General features: G+C 47.4%; 1 protein-coding gene across 1 annotated transcript in view; it reads right to left on the bottom strand.

Moving 5' to 3' along the window:
- Positions 1-15,796, bottom strand: part of Pgm2 (phosphoglucomutase 2) — a 31,420-nt gene extending 15,624 nt beyond the window's left edge. The window contains exons 1-6 of the mRNA XM_051164859.1: positions 15,677-15,796; positions 11,325-11,492; positions 6,091-6,197; positions 4,402-4,486; positions 1,555-1,638; positions 1,237-1,430 (exon numbers count right to left, since the gene is read on the bottom strand). Of these exons, the coding sequence (XP_051020816.1) occupies positions 1,237-1,430; positions 1,555-1,638; positions 4,402-4,486; positions 6,091-6,197; positions 11,325-11,492; positions 15,677-15,781 (743 nt within the window). The 5' untranslated portion in view covers positions 15,782-15,796. The remainder of the gene's footprint in view (positions 1-1,236; positions 1,431-1,554; positions 1,639-4,401; positions 4,487-6,090; positions 6,198-11,324; positions 11,493-15,676) is intronic.
- Positions 15,797-16,162: the final 366 nt, after the last annotated feature.

The raw sequence follows: 16,162 nt of genomic DNA, 5'->3' as shown, positions 1-16,162 counted from the left end.
AGGATGTAAATGAAAGTGAGATCTGATTCTCATCTAACACATGGGAGGAGATGATGAATTTGATACTGCTGAGCACAGGGTCGTACCACAGGCTGCAGGCGGGGGACCAACTGTTCTAATAGTCTCAGATGGCAGCCTGTAAATGCATATACTATATTATTATGCACATACTGTATTATGTAAGAAGGTTATTACACACACACACACACAACACACACACACACACAACTCACACAAGGAAGCAAGCAACTATTGGTTCCCATGTGACTTGCAGTGACAAAAACACCCTGTCAACTCTTCACGTTTGTGAAACTAAATAAGAGGGGCAGAGGGAAAGCTCACAGGTGTGGCTTGTTTACGTTGCATACCAGTGGGAGGAAAATGATAACCACGGTTTTTTGGTTTGTTTGTTTTTTGTTTTGTTTTGTTTTTTTTTTTTTTTGGTAGAGAAAATTAAAATCCAATGACTTGAGAACTCAGATCTCTATCCCATGGCCCAGGGAGCCCCTTAGCCAGTGTGGCCTCTCTCTGAGATGGGACTGGGGTCTCTACTCTGCACTGGATTTGCCAGGCGCAGGCTGTCTACCAAACACAGCAGCAGACAATGCAGACTTTCAGCTTCTTGCTGGGGGACAATGAGTAGCAGTGAGCCAGCACTACCACCTGGCTCAGCACCTGACTGTGAGCGCTTGCCCTAGGCTGAACAAACAGATGCTGTAGCATCGTTTGACGGCGCTTGGGGACTCGGAATTGGAATTCAAGTCCTCACAAGTGGCAAGTGCTCTTGCCCACTGGAACATCTCCCCAGCCCTGAAAGGTTTTGTTTTGTTTTTTAAGTACACATACATGCACATATATTTGTATCCATACAAGCATATATAGACATAGCTACAAACATATATGTATAGGTTTACAACACTTTCAGCTGGAGACGATGGTGGGCTCTGGCCACCTGCTTTTGTAAATGAAGCCACCGCAGTGTGCCTTCCCCGATTGGTCACCTGTACTGCTCGTATCCGAGAATAGATTCTGAGCGGTGAAGACGGGCTCCGTGTCATCAGCAAAGCCATGAGGATTTGTTATCAGTTTCTTTAAGAAAAAGTGGCCAGCTCGGCTGCTGGCCCCTACACACAGCTACAGCGTGTGCATCGAGTAAGGGGAACAAAACCAAACCCCCAACAGTGATAGAATTCGGCTCAATCACAGTAGCTGCAGCGAAGCCCACAATCCAGTTACCTGCGGAAACAGTATTTTTGAAGGTCTTCAAAGTAGTCCTTACTGATGGAAGAGCTGGGGTTGTGAAGAAGGGAGCTGCTGTCAATCAGAGACTCATCCCAAGCCTTCGGCCAGGGCTCTAGATTTTCCTCAATAGCTCGAGAAATGCCTTGATCGTGCGGAGAGATGATCTGAGCGCCGTTGTCCCAATAGACCTACAGAAACCAGGAGTGCATCTAGCAGGTTCAGGGTGCAGAGCACTGGCTCCCGAAGAGCACAGGGACGGCGGCGGCTGCTTCTAAGTGCACAGTGTGAGGAGAGAGCGGGGCGGGTGGGTACCTTGTAGCCATTGTCCTGCTTGGGATTGTGGGAGGCGGTGATCATGATCCCCGCGCAGAGTTTCAGGTGCAACACTGCATAGGGCTGAAGAGAGGAGGAGACAGATCTTAACAGAGATAAGGCATTGTTTGGACCACTCATCCCCGCCCCACCCCCTTTATCTATCACCCTAATAGCATAGCACATCATTTACTATTTTGTGTCCCAACCAAGCAACCACACGGCATCCTCCGCATCTGTGGCTGTGCCCTGTTCTGTTTTAGTTGCTCGAGGTCTAGGAAGATGAGTGTGCGCTTCGGCTACTCCAGCAGGGCCCACACTCACGTAAGTTCATGACCGGACACCGCCACAACTGCTCTGCTTTAGTTTCTGTTCTTAAGTCTTCCCTAGAGCCGGGTGTGGTGGCGCACGCCTTTAATACCAGCACTCTGGAGGCAGAGGCAGGCAGATGGCTGTGAGTTCGAGGCCAGCCTGGTCTACAAAGTGAGTCCAGGATGGCCAAGGCTACACAGAGAAACCCTGTCTCGAAAAACCAAAAAAAAAAAAAGTCTTTCATAGTTTTCACCCACAAATGAAACACACCCCTTGGCACAAACCGTAGGCCGCAAGCTGCATCAACTCTTATACTCCTGTGGCTTCCACTGTCATGAAACACTTTGCCCGTGGCTAAGTGGAGATGACTGTAGCCTTATCACCCTAGGAACCAACTGGATGTTCAAAGTTCCAGAATGTTCATCCTAACAAAACAGGCGAACTGCTTCTTAGGTGTCCTCTCCTTCTGCTTCTTCCTTAGTAGAGCTAGAAAATTCTCTGAAGACAAAGACAGCCCAAGCCTCTGTTCTACGACCATTCAAAGCTTTTGTTGAAGAAGGAAGCCGAAGCACGGTCCGTCCTCTGCACTGTGCACTCAGTCCCTCCTTCCTTTTCTTACTCACTAAGGAAAAAGCTGAGGCAACTGTCTGTCTACTCAGACAGGTTCTTTTTTTTTTTTTTTTTTTTTTTTTTTTTTTTTTTTTTTTTTTTTGAGACAGGGTTTCTCTATTAGCCTTGGCTGTCCTAGACTCACTTTGTAGACCAGGCTAGCCTCGAACTCACAGCAATCCGCCTGCCTCTGCCTCCCCAGTGCTGGTATTAAAGGCGTGCGCCACCACGCCCGGCCCAGACAGGTTCTTCATCTTTCACCCTAGGGCTGACATCTGGCCCTGACATTTTCAACTGAGCTCCTGCCTTAACAAGACCACATGCCAAAATAGAGGAAGTGCCTTGGCTCCTTCTGTGCCAGGCTGCCCTGTGAGATTTCTGCATAGGCCACCTGGGATTTGAACCATCCAATCCTCTCTCTCATCATCCCACCATCATTTTCTCCTTGGGAATTATGTCACATTTCTTGGGTGTGTGTCCCGTTACAGAGAAATGGGCACACCTAGCTAGCTGTGGTGGCTTGTGTCTGAAATTCTGTCACTTAGAAGACAGAGGCAGGAGGATCGCTGTAACTTCAAGGTGAGCCTATCCTACAGTGAGTTCCAGGATCAGAAAGTGCTACATCGCAAGACCCTGTTTCACAGAGAGTGCCAGGACCACTCTACTGTGTAGGACAACAGGAGACACTCAGTCAACTCTCCTATAGTAATCCTAGCCACTGAGAGTGAGGCCATACAGAATTTATATAGTATACTGGGACATAATGCAATATTCACACCACATGATGAAACCCAAGCTGCACAGAGCTGTGATTCTGAGCACCTACTGGGTCATGGATGCCCACGAAGGTACAGGGGCTGCTCTCAGTTGAGTGGGCCAGTGGGCCTTCATGCTGGGTGACATACTCTCACTCCTACCTGATGGAAGGAGCCACACTGCATCTGGTTTTATCCAAACACATTCTCAGCATCAGGTCTAGTTCTCAACAGTTGGGTCCTGCTGAAAAGCAATGGCTGTCACGGTCCTTAGTGGCCTTTGCTTCACTTCTGTTTATAAAGGACTTACTCCATAACAGTCTAGCCAGGAATAACATTTGGAATGGAGCATCCATTTTTAAAACTGGTACACAGCTAGGTGAGGTGGCACACGCCTTTAATCCCAGCACTCAGGAGACAGAGGCAGGAGGATCACTGTGAGTTCGAGGCCAGCCTGGTCTACAAAGTGAGTCCAGGACAGCCAGGCTACACAGAGCAACCCTGTATCGAAGAACTGAAAAAAGCAAACAAACAACTGGTATACCAACTTGTCAAAACCACAGTCATATAATGTTTGAGAGGAACTCAGATTTAGACTCAAGAGATTTCCTAATTGTGATGATTGCAATAAAGAGCTATCCACCAAAATTTTTTTTAAAACCAAACAAAATAAAAGCAAGCACCAGAGGCAGGCGGATCGCTGTGAGTTCGAGGCCAGCCTGGTCTACAAAGTGAGTCCAGGATGGCCAAGGCTACACAGAGAAACCCTGTCTCGAAAAACCAAAATAAATAAATAAATAAAAATAATAAAAGCAAGCACTTTTCTAATTTGCCAAAAGATCTGTAGACTGCAAAACAAAATAAAATGATACCTTGTTTTTCCTACAAGCTGAAGCTTGAATCCAGGCCCTTGCCTGTGCTACCACTGAGCTATAACCAAACCCTCAACAAAACAAAACAAAAACCCACACAGAATGAAACTTTGCACCCCACAAGCACATTATTAGGCTGTGAGTGAAACTGTCTTAGAGAGAGGAGTCAGCCCAACAAACACCAAGAAGCTGTCTGTCACCAAAACAGCAGAAGCCCAATAGCACCAAGGCCCATAAAACTCAGCAGAGTCCCACTCTGGGCCCTGTGACAAGAAGTTAGGAAGGAAATGGTTACTTACCACAAAGGGGGTTGGGGTTATATCAGAAAAGAGGTACACAGGAACCCCTTGGCTGATAAATGCAGTTGCAGCCAGCCGGGCAAACCTAGACAGGCAGAAATGAGGACAAAAAGGAGAGGTCAGGGGTCAGAGCCGAGGGCGGCAGTGAGAATCCATGAAGAATGATGCTGGTGTGGCTGTGCGTGTGCGCACATGTGTGTATATGCATGTGTGCGTGCCTGTGCGTGCGCTTGCATGCTCTCAAGTGCTAGGCAAACACTCTACTAACGGAGCTGCATACCTGCCTTCTTCCAACATGCCTCTAGGTTGCCTATGGTAGTGAGAGAAGGAGAGCGTTTCTTTCAGATGTTTACACTGGCACAGAACACCAAAGCTGAGGACAGCTGGACTTCTGTCCTTCCACCTTCTGTTTAGGATAAAGGCCTGAAGTCACCCTGCCACATGCCCAAGGCCACTGAGCTTAAAGTCTTTCAGCTCTGTCCATCTCAGCCTACCTCAGTGGTTCCCGCTTAGGCTCATCTGTCCCTCACAAGGTTGTTGCTATGTGCCCACAGCTAAACAGGAAACTCACTGGTCTGGGGCTGTCACCAAGCCACACCCTGAGAAGGATGGGACTCAAGAAAGGAAGAGGCAGTGAAGCCTGTAACAGCAGGGAAGAAATTCCATGGAAGTGGGAGGCCAGTTCAGACGATTTCTTTCCTTTGGGTAAACATTACATTTTAAATACTTAGATAACTTTATTTGAATTTAAATGTAAAATGGAACATTTTAAAGCTGCTAGCAGTTCTTTTATTCATAATTTGTGTTTGTTTTTTTGAGACAGGATCTGTCTATGTATCCCTGGCTGTCTTAGAACTTGCTATGTAGAGCAAGCTGGCCTTGAACTTGTAGAAATCCTCCTATTTCTGTTTCCTAAATGCTGGCATTAAAGGCCCAGCCTAACCCATCACCTTCTTTCTCTCTTTCTTTCTTTTATTTTTATTTATTTATTTTTTTAATTGGTTTTTCAAGACAGAGTTTCTCTATGTAACAGCTCTGGCTGTCCTAGAACTCGATCTGTAGACCAGGCTGCCTTGAACTCATGGAGATCCGCCTGCCTCTGCCTTCCAAGTGCTGGGATTAAAGGCGTGGCACCACCACCGCTCGGCCACATCATTTTTCTTTTTCTTTTTGTTTTTTTGAGAAAAGGTTTCTCTGTGTTACAGCTCTGGCTGACCTGGAATTGCTCTGTAAACCAGGCTAGCCTTTAACTTACAAAGACCTGAGTGCCTCTGCCTCCCAAGTGCTGGGATTAAAGGCATGTGCCACCACCCCCTGGCTCTAACCCATTACTTTTAGCAGCTAAGCAATCATAGGTTTAAAGTTCAGTTATCAAAAAAGATGAAGGAACTGAAGAGATGGTTCAGTGGTTAAGAGTATATGTACTGTTCTCACAGAGGCTGGCTTGCAACTCCCTTTAACTCCAGCTCCAGGGCACCCAAGGCCTCTGGCCTCTGTGGGCACCTGCACTCACATGCCTACATGCACACACACACATAAACACATAATTTCTAAAAAAAAAAAATTTTAAAAGTCAAGTTACTGAAATGGTGGTTAAAAATAAAAGTATAAAAGAAATTATGAAAAACCATCTTTTTCTGAAGAAAATGTCTCTGGGTTCCATCCCGAGGATCCTCCAAAGCCAAGTACCTCCTGCTGCTGCCTCCGCTGGCAGGGTGAGCCCTGGCATCGAAGCTGATCACCACGCCCCTCTGCTTCAGGTCACTGAACTGCTTTTCCAGGTACCTGCAAAACCCCTGAAAATAGCCCAGGGATTAAAAGCGCGTATTTCATACCTCTAATATGAAAATCAGCCCAAATTATGTTTTCTCCATTGTACAGGACAGCATCACTCACACAGGGGCAGGGGACCCATGATTATGCAGACTGAACAGTCAGATGAAAACAGCTTTTGCATCGTCTACTCTCCAACTCAGATGTTGTGCTTAGAATTTAATACCTTCAGGTCCACACCAACTTGCTCAGAATTTCCATTTTGAAGATGGGAGCGCAGAGAGGGGCAGGCAGGGGCCAGGCCACTCTCAGACCTAATGAGCAGCAGACCATGGCTTGAGGTCTGGCGAGAGGTAGTTCAGTGTAGAGTGTAAGGTATAGATGCTCTGGGGCCAGAAAGTGGATTTGAACTCTACTCTGCTGCCATTGAAGAAGAGACAAATTCTTCAATCTTTTTGATGCCTCAGTTTCCACATCTATTAATAGTAACTCCAATATGTACCACATAGGGCTTTTATAAGGCTTAAATGAACTAAAATATGCAAAGTGAGGCCAGTTAATAACTTGTAGGCTGAGGGCCTGCGTTCAATCCCCAGAAACCAACTTTAAAAAGAAGAAATAAGATGAGGTAGTGTAGAGGAATTTAATTCAGAACACGGCTGCTCTGGCAAGAGATCCCATCCAAAGACCTAGGTCTGTGTGATCCGGCTGGAATGCAGACACGCCTTTAATCCCAGGAGACAGAAGCAAGCTGATCTGAGTTTAAGGCCAGCCTGGTATAGAGCAAGTTTCAGGTGAAGAAAAGCTTAGGTCCAGGCATGGTAGTACACGCCTTTAATCCCAGCACTCAGGAGACAGAGGCATGCAGGTCTCTTGAGTTCTAGTCCGTGTTGTTCGGGCAGTTTGATTGAGTCAGGGGGTTGAGATGGAAGTGCAATGGAGTTCATTCATTTGTGAGTTCAGTGAAGGTCAGCAGAGAAAGAACAAGGAGACAGTTTTACGGAGAGAACAAGTTCGACACAAGTGAAGGCAGAAAGAGCCAGAGAATGAGAAGGATCCAGAAGATTAGAACAGATTGATAGAGTTAGTTTGAGACTGAGAGAGAAGCCAGATTGAATCAGTCATCTTGGAGAAGAGTTTGACCCAGAACAGGTGAGTTGAACCAGCCAGCCAGTGTTCAGAAAGAATTATAAATGGTGAGCTCATTCAGCAGTAAGTATTAAATAGAGGCTGAAAACATTCTAGGCCTAGATTAGATTATATACCTTGGCTAGAAGCTTCCAGGACTAGGCCTAGGTTAGCAGATGTAGGCAGTAAGCCTCTGAGACAACAATTACTTCTGGCAAATAAAAGATGCTTTTACATAGTGGCCCATGCCTGCAATACCATAACTGGGGAGGCTGAGGCAGCTCCTAGGTCCATGGGGATCCCTTGCCAGTCAGCCTTGCCTACTTAGTGAGTCCTGGGCCAGCAAGAGACCCTGTCTCAAAAGAAAATGTCAACGGTGCCTGAGAAATAACACTGAGGTGCACGCGCGCGCGCGCGCACACACACACACACACACACACACACAGTGTCTGGCATTCCTCCCATACTAAGGATACTCTGTAGCATTTGGCTTAGGACATTACTTGAATCAACCTTTCCTTCGATGACCTTATTTTGCTGTTTCCTCTAAGAGGCTGCCTAGACTTATCAGGCACTCCAGACATTCCTCTCTGTTCTGTGACATCAGTTAGAGAAAGCCAATGTTTTATACAGTTTTGACAACTACCTGTTGAGAATCTGTTTGACTTGTTTGTTGATACTATTTTCCAGAAGTCTAAAGGAGGCTGGAGCTGGGCATGGTGGCACATGTCTTTAATACCAGCACTCGGGAGGCTGAGGCAGGTGGATCGCTGTGAGTTTGAGGCCAGTCTGATCTACAAAGCAAGTCCAGGACAGCCAGGACTACACAGAGAAACCCTGTCTCGAAAAACAAACAAACAAGATAGATAACAGAGCCTGGAATCAGTCAATTTACAGGGTATAGCTGGCTATACAGATCAGGCTTGTGCAGCTGGGGCTCTCACTACTTGCCCCAAGCTGATGGAACATCATCCCATCCCTGTACTTAAGGGTCAAACATCAGTCTCAGCCCTGAACTTGGAATCCAAAACATCTAGACATGATCAGAGATTTCTGGTTGACTAGGCAATAATGATGTGACCTAATGCTTATTTCACTCTGACTAAAGGAGTTCTTATAGATAATAAAGTAGACCTAGGACTTTTGGACACATCACAGCCTTCTTACCAAAGTTATGTCAATTTAAAATGTTTCCTTTTCCTTGACAAACATATCGTGTTCAGCACACCTTCAGAGGTGACTAAGAAATAAGGGCATGTATATATTGGTTTTCTGGGGTCCCAAGAAGAGAATGCAGATGCCTGACTCTTCACAGCTGACAGTGGTGACATTATGCCTGACTCTCCAGGTCAACCCTTGTGCCGTGACCTCAATGTGTCGGGGGCAAAAAGCACATAGCTTGAGTCCAGATTGTCACAGTTCTAAATTCATTAGGAAACTCTTGGTCCTGTTGAGGGTGAGGACCTGAGAGTGGCTGAGGGAAAAGAATAAATGATTCTGTGGGGAGGAAGGAGGCTTTCAGAATTAAAATGTTACTATAAACAAAACAAAAACTTACATGGCTTCAAAATATATAACTATGGCTCATAAAAGCTAAAAAAAAAGATGGATTTGGGATAAAAATAATGAAGCCATTTTTAAAGAAAATATTGTTTTAACATTTATTTTTAATTTTTAGTCACATGTATGTGTGTGTCTCTGTGTGAGTGTATGCCACATGTGTGCAGGTGTCTGTGGAGGCCAGAAGCAGGCATTTGATTCTCTGGAGCTGGAGTTACAGGTGGTTATGAGCCACTGGATGTGATTGCTGAGGACCAAACTCATATCTTCTGCAAGAGCAGCAAGCATTCTTAACCACTGAGCCACCTGTTAAGCACCCCCTCTCACCCACCCCTCCTACCCCCTCTCACCCACCCCTTTTACCCCCCTACCCCCTTACCACCACCACCACCATCTCTCCTTTTTTTCCCCCTAGACAGGGTTTCTCTGTGTAGCCCTGGCTGTCCTGGATTCACTCTGTAGACCAGGTTGGCCTTGAACTCACAGAGATCCACCTGCCTCTGCTGGGATTAAAAGCATGAGCCACCACACCCGGTTATCCCCCTCTTTATTATTTCAAGTTGTGTGGTGTGTGTGTGTGTGTCTGTGTGTGTGTGTCTGTGTGTGTGTGTGTCTGTGTGTGTGTGTGTCTGTGTGTGTGTGTGTCTGTGTGTGTGTGTGTGTCTGTGTGTGTGTGTGTGTGTGTGTGTGTGTGTGTGTGTGTGTGTGTGTCTGTGTGTGTGTGTGTCTGTGTGTGTCTGTGTGTGTCTGTGTGTGTATCTGTGTGTCTGTGTGTCTGTGTATGAACTTGTGCATATGTGTTCAAGGAGGCTGGAAGAAGGTGTCAGGTCCTCTGGAGCTAAAGTAGTGTAAGTTGCCTAACGTGGGTGCTGGACAGCAAACTCAGGTTCTCTGCAAGGGCAGTATGTGCTCTTAACTGCTGAGCCATCTCTCCAGGACCCTGAGACCATCTTTAAATAACGTTATCCCTGAGTTACAATGGGCTATTTCAGAGGCCAGAGAGTTCTTAGTCACTGATGTGCCCAGGTCAAATGAAGTATTTTCCAGTAATCATAAATAGAGCATGAAAAATGACTGGAATTAATTGTCACAAGAAGATTCTGGGCTGAAGAGATGACTCAGAGGTTAAGAGCACTGGCTGCTCTTCCAAGGGTCCTGAGTTCAATTCCCAGCAACCACATGGTGGCTCTCAACCGTCTATAATGAGATCTGGTGCCCTCTTCTGGCATGCAGCAGAACACTGTATACATAATAAATAAATATTTAAAAAGAAAACAACAAGAAGATCCTAACCTCTATCAATGAGGCAAGCAATGGGGGAAGGGGGATCCTCCAATCTCTGCCCTATCTCTTTGAGATGTTCTTCACTCCCCTGCATCTGCTCTTTAACCAAAGCAGGCCAGTTTTCAGGTGTCACTAGGCTGGGCCTTCATACCCAAGAGAGCAGCAGGAGGAGTGCCAATGCCCCAGTAAAGGGCGAGGACAGGGATGTGTCCAATCAAGCTGCACGCCAGGCTCTGTTAGGGAACGCCAACTACAGCTCAAGCGGCAGCAGCGCGCTCTCCTTCAATGCTGGAGTGACCCCTAGGCTGTTAAAGATGCTTCTGCTGCTCTTGGGCTGAGCATCCTTGTGTCCCGCCCACGGGAAGCACCCCAACACAGGAGAGTTGGTGGCTGCAGAACAGAGGGCTTCTCAGAATCACACCAGTGGGTGGATGGTGGAGTCATGTCACTAATAAAATATCTGTCCCCCGTGGTTTCCAAGGACTCCTAACCACATCACTCCCAAGCTCACTCTCGGAAGAGATCCATTACGCCAGCAGAAAGGTGGCCCAAAGGGGTCTAAGAGCTTCCCTAGGCTGAATCCCCCCATTTCTGGCAATTAGATAGAGTTTACTACAGGACAAACGGCTCAAGCTCAATTGTCAGTCCAGAGAGGCTCCAACAGTTAGGCCTCACAGCAGGTGAGACAGTTGGATTATCCAAAGATGGTCGTGGCAACAGGTACCCCTACCACATGACACTGACCTCCTCTCTTAACAGACAGACTATAGATGGTAGGAATTAGTTTGTGTGAGTCAAAGCTCATTGATAAAAGCCAATACTGCTTCCAGCTGACACACTCATACGCTCATACTCCCCACCATCAGTTTAGTCAATGGGTCTGTTTAAGAACAAAAATCGCCACAAGGGAATCTGTCTTAGTCATATCAACTCACCACGCCTGACACACAGCAGACATTCAAGAAACTTGTTGCATGGCTGGCTGGATGGATAGAGAGCTAGTGAGTTTTAAAATAAGGACAGCGCAAGTCTCATTTTATAGATTGAATGGTGGAAAATGTCTCAATTTGGTCAGATCCAAAGACATAGCCATGACTAAACAATTAAGTCTATCAGATGCAAAGGGCTCAGGGAGATACATACCCCAGGAGTAACCAACAATGACAAAGCCTTGGTACCTGTGTGGTCTGGATGATGGTCAAGTCGTTCATTCGAGAAATCCCTGCTCCCATAGGAGCTCGAAGGCCAGCTGTCCCAAACTCCATCCGGGCCCCAAAGCATTTCTGAAGCTCTTCTTCGTTACTCTCAGAAATCAGCTGTTTCACGGATTCCGAAGTTAAAGGATTCTAAAAGACAGATGGTAAGAGAAGGTTAAGAGAAGGACAGAAAATCTGCAAGGTAGATCACTGTCTCGACATCACACACACACACACACACACACACACACACACGATTCTAACCTCTAGGCAAAACCTGTATAAATACAGGCTTTTACATTTTCTGGTATTTCTGAAGTCTAAGCTAAGGAATTAGTTAGTGATGTGAATATTGCACTGAGGTAAGTAGTTTCAGAGAAAATGAACAAGGTGCTGTTTTAGAATAGACATCTAGGGCTGGAGAGATGGCTCAGAGGTTAAGGACACTGTCTGCTCTTCCAAAGAAAGGCCCTGAGTTCAATTCCCAGTAACCACATGGTGGGTCAGACTATATACTGGATCTATAATGAGATTGGTGCCCTCTTCTGGCCTGTTGGCTCACATGCAGACAGAATACTGTATAAATAATTTTAATTAAAAAAAAAAAAAAAAAGAATAGACACCTAACATGCTCAGGGAGATTTCAGACCCATCACTGGCCAACCCTGTGCTTGAGAAGGCGATAAAGTTTCTTGAATACTTAGTTTCCCAATCTGTAGACGGCAAACCAGCTGGAATCTCTCTTGCACAGTTTTCAAGGTTTTAAATTAATTTGTCTTTCTCTGTCTGACAATGACTTAGGACATTCAGCTCCTCCCCTAAGGTCCTCAAACTTTCCCAGGGCAGCAGGTCTGTCAGTTGAATTAAAATCTGACTTCTGTAGTGCATTATAGTTTTCTTTTTTTTTTTTTACAAAGTGTTTGCTTTCTATCTGGTCAAGTTTTAATGACTCTAAGTCAGGTCAATAATAGCTGATGGCTTCAGTAGTATTTTACTACTATAAAATACTAGTAGTATTGAGTGGCTCGCTTAGACTGCACGATGACCACTCACCTAGTGCCTTTTCCATTACATTAATTGCAAATAGCTAAGAACAGGAATCACTTAAGTCCAGCCTACATTGCCTTGTTTTCTTTGCATAACAATCGCAGGAGATGTTAAGACAGGAGAAATGCAGTGATGATTACCCAACTCCACATGGACTTTTAAATTAAGAATCGCAGGAACACTGGAGCAGGCACGCCACTGCTTTGCTTCTGGTCCCCACCCACTAAAATGAACACTGGGTAAGATAAGGCCCCATAATTAAACTTTGAAATGCGCTTGCAATAAAACCTTGGTTTCCTGGAACCAAGCCTAGGGTTCCAGATTGTTCCAGATTCACCAGGAACCCGGACCAACGTTTTGATTAAAAAACAATGGATTCTAAGCACAGAGAAATGGTCTTACCCATTACACAGTCAGGTGCCCCCAAGGAAGGGCTCAGAGCTGGTACACAAAAGGAGCTCAACAGCCATCTGCTGAGTGGCTGGGAAAACACGGACTTCCTGGCCACACCCAATAGACAGGGCTTCTCTGAGTCCTACTGTAGGGTTTCAAAAGTCCTAATTAGCCTTGGATATCTAGAAAAGACTCAGCAGCCTGAGAGAACAAAGCAGAGATAATGAAAGGTCAAGATGAGAGCAGCAGAAATGAGGGTCAGACCCGGGGAGTGACGGAAATAGACAGGAGAGGGAAACATTCAGGGAGAGGACGCCCTGGCAATGCAGAGAGCACCACCCCAGGGCGCTGGTCTGCTTGGGTGGGCTAGCAGCTTCAGTGATTTAGCTGGTAGGAGCTTCACTAAAGAAGCAATGGGTCTCCCGGCGATGTGGTGGTGCATGTCCTTAAACTCAGCATTCAGGGAGGCAGAGGCAGGTGGATCTCTGTGAGTTCGAGGCCAGCCAGGTCTATAAAGCAAGGCTATACAGAGAGACCCTGTCTGGGGGGGAAAAAAAAAAGGTGGAAGCTGGGCGTGGTGGCACACTCCTTTAAACCCAGCACTCGGGAGGCAGAGGCAGGCGGATCACTGTGAGTTCGAGGCCAGCCTGGTCTACAAAGTGAGTCCAGGACAGCCAAGGCTACACAGAGAAACCCTGTCTCGGAAAAGAAAAAAAAAATAAAAAGATGGTGGAGAGAGACTGAAGAAGATATTTGACCACCTCTGGCCTCTGCAGGAATATGCACACAGGTGCTCATACAGTTTCACACAACACATGAACACACAGCTCTGACTGGGAAAAGACCGTTGAAACAAAAGAAGAAGGGACAATTTCCCTCCACCTTAAGCCGTGGAAGGTATCATTCCTAGACAGACTCTACATTACAACCTCTGTTTTTCTTTCATGGAATGTGAAGCTAAGGCTGAATCTCAACTTGATGAGAGTGACAGGTGCCTAGGACAGCAATGACGCCCACTTCTGGAGGGCTCTGTGAAGTAGCTTCCAAAGATGATTAGATCACCAGGCTCTGACAGGATCAAAGGGTCACTCTTTTGATGGAGCCACACTATGATGGCGTTATGAGGAGGTGACAAAAGGGAGCTAGTTCGAGGGAGGCGGTTACTTGTCATTAGGTGTTCTTTTGCCATGGCCACTTCCCTCTTTCTTTACTTCCTAGCCAGCATGACGTGAACAGCTTGGCTACACCTCTCCATCATGAGAGATAAAACCATCTCAGGATCTGAGAAAAGCAGTTCTTCCCCCGTTCTCCAGCCTATGCGGATAGTTAGTCTGAGTGGTACAACAGCCAGACCAAAACACAGAACAATACTTTCTTGTTTTTTCAAGACAGGGTTTCTCTGTGTAGCCCTGGCTGTCCTGGACTCACTTTGTAGACCAGGCTAGCCTCGAACTCACAGCGATCTGCCTGCTTCTGCTTCCCAAGTGCTGGGATTAAAGGCATGCGCCACCACGCCTGGCTAGAACAATACTTGTAATTCCGCCTTTGGGAGAATCGGCACAATGCAAGTTACGAATTATCTGAAATGGAAAACAGTTTCCTTCCCTTAAGCATACTGGAATGCTTAACTTTCCAGGAAAAAAAAAAACAAAAAACTTGAAAACAAAACAAAAGACAACCTGGAGGAGTTGGCACCGGCGTCCTGGAAACAGGATGCCACGACAGGATGGCCACGCTTCATTGTCTAAGTGGGAGTGTGGAGTGGCCTCTGCTGAGCCTTGCAACGACTATCCAATCAACACTGGCTTCAGGGACCTCCTATAGACATATGGTACAGTAGGATAGTCCTGTAGGCCACAGAAGGCCGCAGGAACACACAGCGCCAGCTCTGTAATTTTCAGGAGCCAATGCAAAATTAAAACGAAGGACTCCATGTTTGACGATAGAGAATCAGAAGGCAGACCTGTAAAATATGGCTTAAGCCCTTCCCGGGGTGCCGGTTTAGTCTACTGCATGGGTCTCGCCTCCTGAAGTTAGCCCTGGGCACCATCAGACTTTTTTTTTTTTTTTTTTTAAACAAGGTCTCTCTGTGTAGTCCAGACTGGCCTCGAACTCATAGCGATTCGGCCACCTTTGCCTCCCTGAGTGCTAGGATCAAAGGCGTACACTGTGACTTTAAACAGACCTTGGAGGGGTTGTGTTTTGTCTCTTTCAATCCTAGTAAGATCCAGGAAGGAAAAGGCTTTCTAGAGCGAGCATTGAGAGGGGTAAGTTTCACTTGGAAGACGGGGAGGAACAACACAAGAAACGAAGTCACAGGGAAGAACACACAAGAGGAGTATTATGGGGAAGCAACAGGACACTCGAACGCGCAGGTCAGAAAGAACTTGTAGAGGGCAGAGGAAGTTATGTCCGGAGCTGGCCGCCTGACTGCCTCAGCCACAAGATGGTTACAGGGGAAAGGAGCAGCTGGGAGCATAGTGTACCAAGTCACCTGCCTGGTGAATAGAATGTTCCCTGGGAAACTCCCTGTCAGCCTGGCCCACCAGGGACCTGTTAATTACCATGCCATCAGGAAGGGTGCTCTGCACTGTGGGTCCCGGGAAAGGCGGGACAGAGCAGATTCTGAATGGATGAGGATGCTTGGCTCATCATAGAACCTCAGAAACCCTTTCTTGCGTGGACTACGCGGGGCCCAGCCCGGTTATGTTCACCCCTCCCCAGCTCCCTCCTCTACCCGGTCTAGTAGCCGGAGCGGGGCTACACTGCTGTCTTCGCCCTGCAACAGCCTATTCCGAGCAGGCTCCGTGTGGCGGGGAAGGAGAAGAGGGAAGCTGGGCCCTGCCCAGCGCCGGACAAGCCACGGTGCCCGGGAACCCGCGATCGGCCCTCACCCGGTCCCAGCGCAGCCACTGCGCGGTCTCCTGCTCCAGTCGCGCGTCCATGCCTGAGCCACTGCCTCCCGGAGCGGGTGCCGGTGTCGGTGTCGCCGCCGCCATCCCGTTGCAGTCGTAACCGGGTGGAGGAGGCCCGGTCACCCTTCCGGCAAGGCAGGGGAGAGGGCGGGGACAGCGGTGCAGTCAGAAGGCCCGCTGGAGGAGGACGTGCAGCCCCGCCCGGCTCCAGATTTGCCCTTAGCGGGTGTTGTCTGGGGGGTGGGGGTGGGGGGGGAGGGGACGCTGCAGGGAACGCTAGCGGAGCCGCGGGGGAGGGAGGGGGGACGGGGCTGCCTTCCCCTACTCTCCTAGGCATACCCGAGGTTCCCCCGAAGGCATCAGGTTTGCTTTCGGTGCCCAACACTGCACTCAGAAGTGAGCACTTTAGTGTGCAGGCAGCAAGGCAGAGGCAGAGACAGCCAGGTCTCCCTGAGTTCGAGGCCA

This window comes from Acomys russatus, chromosome 22 (genome assembly GCF_903995435.1).
Source record: "Acomys russatus chromosome 22, mAcoRus1.1, whole genome shotgun sequence".
Classification (NCBI taxonomy): domain Eukaryota; kingdom Metazoa; phylum Chordata; class Mammalia; order Rodentia; family Muridae; genus Acomys; species Acomys russatus.
The sequence above is the reverse complement of the archived record's forward strand: the minus strand, read 5'-3'. Positions and strand labels throughout refer to the sequence as shown.